Source organism: Vicia villosa, linkage group LG3 (assembly GCF_029867415.1).
Source record: "Vicia villosa cultivar HV-30 ecotype Madison, WI linkage group LG3, Vvil1.0, whole genome shotgun sequence".
Classification (NCBI taxonomy): domain Eukaryota; kingdom Viridiplantae; phylum Streptophyta; class Magnoliopsida; order Fabales; family Fabaceae; genus Vicia; species Vicia villosa.
Genome location: NC_081182.1, coordinates 22,350,224 through 22,357,527, shown reverse-complemented (window position 1 = coordinate 22,357,527; position 7,304 = coordinate 22,350,224). Strand labels below are relative to the sequence as shown.

The window sequence follows — 7,304 nt, the reverse complement described above, 5'->3', positions numbered from 1 at the left end:
CATGGGGATTAAAGGATACCTCCTCTTTGATTTGAATACTAGAGCTACCTTTATTTCAAGAAACTGTTCCTTTAATGAACAAATCTTCCCTTATCAAACTAATGCACCCACCCATCCTACTGATGTTTCCAATCTAGAAAATCACACATCTACTATCCCATTCCTGTTTGATATATCTAGTCCTTCACCACCCTCACAACATCATGATATTCCCACTGCTGAGGCAGAACCCTCTCCTACCAACACACAACCAAACACTCCTTCTCAACCTCAGCCTAACCCTGAACATATTCCTATACCCCATTCTGAAACACAGATTCAGAATCCCACTTCCTCCTCTCCACCATCCCCTGCCCAACAAATCCTTAGAACCTCCACTAGAATTAGGTCTGCACCTGCACATCTAAAAGATTTTGATTGCAACATAGTATATTCATCTACTTTGTATGATATATCTCATTTTATATCTTATTGTAATCTATCTCCTGCATTTTTTTCTTATGTATCTGCCATTACTACCAATTGCACTCCTAATAATTACAAACAAGCTAGCCAATTCCCTCACTGGGTTAAGGCAATGGAGGATGAACTCACAGCCTTGACTACTAATAAAACTTGGCAAATTGTAACTCTTCCACAAGGTAAGAAACCTATTGGCTGCAAATGGGTTTATAAAACCAAATTCAACTCCAATGGTTCAATAGAAAGACACAAGGCAAGGTTAGTAGCTCAACTCTTTAACCAAATCCAAGGTATTGATTACTTTAAAACTTTCTCCCCTGTTGCAAAACTAACTACAGTAAGATTGATTCTATCTTTAGCTTCCTCTTTAAATCTACATTTATTCCAATTAGATGTGCATAATGCTTTTTTGCATGGTGATTTGGATGAGGAAGTCTATATGTCTCTACCTAAAGGCTTACACTCTACTATTCCAAATCCTGTGTGTAAATTGCTTAAATCCATCTATGGTCTGAAGCAATCTAGTAGACAGTGGTTTGGCAAGCTTTCCATTGTCCTTCTTCAAAACCAGTTTACACAAATGCACTTCAGACCATTCCTTATTTATACACAATTGCAAAGATTTCTTCACCTTCATTCTCATTTATGTTGATGACATTCTAATTGCAGGAAACAACATTGACATCATCAATTCCATTAAACAAACTTTACATCAACATTTCCACATCAAAGACTTGGGGCATATGCGATATTTCCTAGGACTGGAGCTTGCAAGGAACACACAGGGCATCAACATCTGCCAAAGGAAATATACATTAGACTTGCTAGATAAAACTGGACTCCTAGCCTGCAAGCCAGCTTCTACTCCAATGACACGTGAAACAAGACTCACCTCAACAACTGGCACTCCTTTAGAAGATCCTACTCCCTACAGGCGGCTAGTTGGTCAGCTTATCTACCTCCTCAACACAAGACCAGACATATCATATGCTGTCCAGCAATTGACTCAGCATATGAACAAACCCACATACATCCACTATTCTGCAGCTCTGTGTGTCCATAGATACCTCAAAGCTTCTCCAGCACAAGGCATTTCATTCCCCACCACATCTACTCTACAACTTAAGGCATTCTCAGATTCTGATTGGGCCACATGCCCTGAAACACGACGCTCTGTCTCTGGATATTGCATCTACTTAGGTGATTCTCTCATCTCATGGAAATCAAAGAAGCAACAAACCATCTCTCGCAGCTCCACTGAAGCAGAATATAGGGCAATGGCTTCTACCGTATGTGAACTTCAATGGCTTACCAACATCCTCAGTGAACTACGCATACCCTTCACCAAACCAGCCGTCCTCTACTGCGACAATGCCTCAGCTATACACATTGCCAATAACTCCCCATTCCATGAAAGAACAAAGCACATAGACTTAGATTGTCATTTCGTTCGTGAGAAGTTAACACAGCATCTATTCTGTCTCCTACCTGTACCTTCTACACAACAACTCGCTGACATTCTAACAAAACCATTAGATCCTAAGCTGTTTACAGAGAATATTTCTAAGCTTGGTTTACACACAATATACCCCAAGCTTAAGGAGGGGTATTAAAGTTATTATTCTCATTATTGGGCCTTCTATTCATTTATCTTTGTATTGGGCCCATTATAGAACATAAGCCCATTGTAAACATGATATATATTGTAACTCCTACACTCAATAATACTAAGAAAAGATATTCAGTTTAAACTTTGATTTTGCCGCCTACCATGGCTTCTTCTTCTTCATTTCATAAACTGTAATATTTGTCATCCAAAAAGAAAAACATCGTTTCTAGGAACAGTTTTGAAGCAGAATACCGAGCCTTAGCCATTCTTGCATGTAGGGTTGTTTATGGTATAATTTGTGAGAAAATGAACCGAACCAAAGAAAACCATAGTAAAATTCACTCAAACCGAACCAAAATTATTGGTTCGGTATACCATTTCAAAATTTCGAATTGTACCAAACCGTACTGGTATACCAGTATACCGTTTCGAAATTCTCAAACTGAACCGTTTATTAAAGAACCGAACAGTTAAGCTATTTTTCTTTTTTTATTAAATTTAACTTGTTTTAAATATTTTTCATTTTTTATTTTTGGTTTGGTTCAAGTTCAGTTTCAGTTCGGTTTCAGTTTTGGTTCGGTTCAAGAACAACCCTACTAGCATGTGAAACTCAATGGCTACACTACCTATTTAAAGACCTTAACAACCCATTCAGTCAACCGACTTCTGTGTGTTGTGACAACAACTCTGCTATTTACCTAGATCACAATCCTTCCTTTCATGAAAGATCCAAACACATCGAGATCGTTTGTCAGGTGATTCACGAAAATATTGAAGTAGGGCTTATAAAGCTGTTTTCAGTCAGTACAAAGACTCAAATTGTAGATTTCTTCACCAAGCAGATGTACAAACCTGCCTTTGAGTCACACATTTTCAAGCTTGGACTACTCAACCTTCATAGTCCAGCTTATGGGGGTGTCTAACATCACATATTTTCCATTTATCTCATTAACTATTACTGTTGGTTAATTCTGTTATTACCGTTCCTAATTTATAGGCTTAGTAGTTAATTTCACTTGTATAAATTAGATAACTGTATTGATAAACATCAAGTGAATTATTATTTTGTTGCATCCACTATTATGATGTATGTCATTTGGTATATACCTTATGAATAAGGTGGAGAAAGGGGGCAGCGACGATGCTAAGGAAAAATGGTAGTAGTTTATTTGTCAGTTATATAGATGAAGATGATGTGGGAGCCAAAAACTACATACAGGGGCTCAAGAATGACCTCAAATACGACTGTTTGAGCTTATATTTGATAACTCCATGACTCATAGCCTGTACAGGAAGATGCTGCACCCAATTCCCACACAAGGCATGACCACAAGTGATATTGAAATATTGTTAATGGTAACCTGATCCTTTCTGGCAGAATATCTCTTCCTTGAAACTTAAGGTGGGAACTGATTCCAACATGCTTGAGAAACTACAAATAAAGGCATCACCCTTTTAACTTATAAATGTCATATAAACATCTCTTCCTTCACTCAAAAGTTTAACACAATTAATACATGCATCAGATTCTCCCCCCTCAGTACTTTTCCATCTTCATTTTCCACCTATATAAATCTACCAATTCATATCAAATCAAACCCTTCATCACTATCAATATTTTCCTTCCATACAACATCCATTTCATAAATAACATGGTGTTGCACTTGCTGCATGGGAAGCTTGATGTCTCTATATATGAGGTCGATTCATTACAAACACTTCGAGGATTCAGTTTCGATATCGGCAACAAGGGAGCATATACAAGCATGGGGAAGAAAATTCTGTCACGGCTCAAAAATTGCATTATGTGTCAATGCCAATTCCAGCCTGAGGTATCTTACATCTTCACATATTATTTTATTTCCTTTTTCACTATATAAACATGTATTGAAGCAATGTTATCGACAATGATATCGATGTTTTATGTTTTTGACAATAGTGTCAAAGTGTCAGGATTGTGCCGTGTCTAGGCGTCTGTATCTGAGTCTGTCGTTTTGAACTAAATACATGCTAATATCTAATAAAATATAAAACACTTGACAGAAAATTATTGGGATGGGTCTATATGCAACAGTTGATTTAGACAAAGCAAGAGTTGGAAGAACTAGGATGATAAATAACCAACCTTTCAACCCTAAATGGAATGAAAACTTTCATATCTACTCAGCTCATTCAATCTCCAATATTATATTCACTGTCAAACAAGATAATCCTATTGGTGCAACTCTAATAGGAAGAGCCTATGTTCCAGTTGAACAAGTCATAAATGGAAAGACAGTAGACACATGGGCTCAAATACTAGATGTGAATCAAAAGCCAATACAAGGTGGTTCCAAAATCCATGTCCAAATAAAATTCTCACATGTTAAGAATGATCCAAACTGGTCACAAGGACTAAAGAGTCCAACATTTCAAGGGGTTCCTCACACTTTCTTTAAGCAAAATAGTGGCTGTCAAATCACTCTTTACCAAGATGCTCATGTTCTAGATGATTCTCTTCCGTCTATTCCGTTAGACGGAGGAGAACGTTACGTGCCAGGGAAATGTTGGGAAGATGTTTACAATGCTATTAATGATGCTAAGCATTTTATTTGCATAACTGGTTGGTCTGTTTACACTGAGATAACATTGATAAGGGATCCAAACAAGTCAACAAGAACAAGCATCACACTTGGAGAGCTTCTCAAGAAGAAAGCTAATGAAGGTGTTAATGTTCTTATGCTTGTTTGGGATGACAGAACTTCTGTTCCAGATTTTAAGAAAGATGGTTTGATGGCAACTCATGATCAAGAAACTAATCAGTATTTCAAAAACACAAATGTGCATTGTGTTTTGTGTCCACGGAACCCCGGTGTTGGAAGAAGTATAGTTCAAGGTTTTGAAACTTCAACAATGTTCACTCATCATCAGAAGACTATAATTGTTGACAGTAGAGTTGTTGGTTCTGATCAATGGAATAAGAGAGCAATCATTAGTTTTGTTGGTGGGATTGATCTTTGTGATGGAAGATATGATACCATGGAACATCCTTTGTTTTCAACTTTGAATACAGTTCATCATGATGATTTTCATCAACCGAATTTCCCCGGTGCTTCGATTAACAAAGGCGGTCCGAGAGAGCCATGGCATGATATTCACTGTAAGCTGGAAGGATCTGTTGCATGGGATGTGTTGAGCAATTTTGAGCAAAGATGGGAGAAGCAAGTTGGGAGGCAATTAGTTCCACTACCTTCAAGCATGCTTGGTGAATACGGTATTACTCGTGGATCGAATGTTGCGACGATGAATGAAAACAAGACATGGAATGTTCAGTTGTTTAGATCGATTGACGATGGTGCTGCTTCCGGCTTCCCTCAAGATCCAAGAGAAGCTTGTGAAAAAGGTCTTGTTAGTGGAAAAGACAGCATCATTGATAGAAGCATTCAAGACGCGTACATAAACGCTATTCGACGAGCGAAAAACTTCATCTACATTGAAAATCAGTATTTTCTAGGCAGTTCATATGGTTGGAAATCATCTGATATAAAAGTTGAAGACATCGGCGCTTTGCATCTCATACCAAAGGAACTCTCATTGAAGATTGTTAGCAAGATTGAAGCAGGAGAGAGATTTTCTGTGTACATTGTAATTCCAATGTGGCCAGAAGGTGTACCTGAAAGTGCTTCAGTTCAAGCTATACTAGATTGGCAAAGAAGGACTATGGAGATGATGTATTCTGACATAGCTGAAGCTCTTCAAAGAAAAGGAATCAGAGCCAATCCAAGAGATTACTTGACTTTCTTTTGCCTCGGAAATCGAGAAGAGAAGAAAATGAATGAATATAGTCCTACAGAAACACCAGAACCAGACAGTGATTATAGTAGAGCACAAAATTCTAGGAGATTCATGATATATGTTCATGCCAAAATGATGATAGGTAAGGGATTCAACATATACATATCACTTTTTTACGTTACAAGGTGTCAGGTCAGTTGCTGAGCTGAGCTGACACCAAATTTTGTCCATAAAGTGTCTGGTCAGTTCAACTGAGCAGACACATCATGGACAATTCTTTTACGGTTAACAAATTTGTCTGACATTTTGTTTTGTTTTGTTGATTCAGTTGATGATGAGTACATAATCATTGGTTCTGCAAACATAAACCAAAGATCAATGGATGGTGCAAGAGACAGTGAGATTGCAATAGGTGCATTTCAACCAGGCCACATAGCAACCAATAATAGGCCACCAAAAGGACAAATCTATGCATTTAGACGTTCACTATGGTATGAGCACCTTGGAGATGTAGGTAACACAAGTTTCTTTGATAATCCAGAAAGTTTGAACTGCATCAAACTTGTGAATAGTTGTGCTGAGACCAATTGGGATGTATACTCAAGAGATGCATTTGATGAACACATAACATTTCATCACCTCATGAGATATCCAATACAAGTAGCTAATAATGGAGCCATAACAACTCTTGCAGGATTTGAATATTTTCCTGATACTAAGGCTAGGATTTTAGGTACTAAGTCTGAGTATCTTCCTCCAATTCTCACCACTTAACCAAATGGAGAAAATTGAATGTGTACTCATATACTAATTACCATTACTATTTAATATTAAGTAACATAATGTTTATCTTTGATGTATTTGTTATATGGAAGTTCTAGTTTTTCATTATTTATCGCACTATTGTAAAATTTGAATATAAAATTAAAGTTAAAAAATATTCAAGGATAATTTAAATGTTTGTCCAAAAAAAGGATAATTTAAATGTTTCTAAAAAAAGGACTTTTTGTTATGAATATTTATGTTAGTGGATGTCCATCCATCTCCATGTTCTTCATCTTCCTATTCCATACTTAATATGTGTGATTTTCTATCTCCCTTGAGTCCTATAAATAGAGACCCATATTACAATGTAAAGCACAATTGAAATAAGATAAGATAATATTGCTCTCTTTCTTCTCTACCTCTCTTTGATCTCTCTATTGTTTTGGTTAATTTTATAACACGTTATCAGCACGAAGCTCTACCAAACTTGGAAGAAAAAAAATTTTGAAGTCCTAAGTGTTAGAGGTAATATTAGTTCCTGAAGAACTTAACAAATATCCATTAAAGATAGTATTAAGTTTGTTATATAGTTCTTGAAGAACATATCAAATATCCTAGAAGGATAATATTGAGTTTGATATATAATTCCTGAAGAACTACAAAATGTGATTGAGTTCATGAAGAACTATTGTGA

The 7,304-nt window shown here is 36.7% G+C and overlaps 1 protein-coding gene across 1 annotated transcript; it reads left to right on the top strand.

The window, feature by feature from the left end:
* The first annotated feature begins 3,682 nt into the window (after positions 1-3,682).
* LOC131655125 (phospholipase D alpha 1-like) lies at positions 3,683-6,738 on the top strand. Its single transcript, XM_058925029.1, has 3 exons — positions 3,683-3,903; positions 4,115-5,987; positions 6,174-6,738. Exons 1-3 carry the CDS (start codon positions 3,724-3,726, stop codon positions 6,617-6,619), a joined length of 2,499 nt encoding a protein of 832 aa, XP_058781012.1. The 5' UTR covers positions 3,683-3,723; the 3' UTR covers positions 6,620-6,738.
* The last annotated feature ends 566 nt before the right edge of the window (positions 6,739-7,304 follow it).

Excerpts from the sequence above, each read along its gene's own strand:
- LOC131655125 (XM_058925029.1), top strand. The coding sequence starts at position 3,724 with ATGGTGTTGCACTTGCTGCATGGGAAGCTTGATGTCTCTATATATGAG. Across the intron at positions 3,904-4,114 it reads AATGCCAATTCCAGCCTGAG|AAAATTATTGGGATGGGTCT; the intron begins GTATCTTACATC and ends AACACTTGACAG. Across the intron at positions 5,988-6,173 it reads TCATGCCAAAATGATGATAG|TTGATGATGAGTACATAATC; the intron begins GTAAGGGATTCA and ends TTGTTGATTCAG.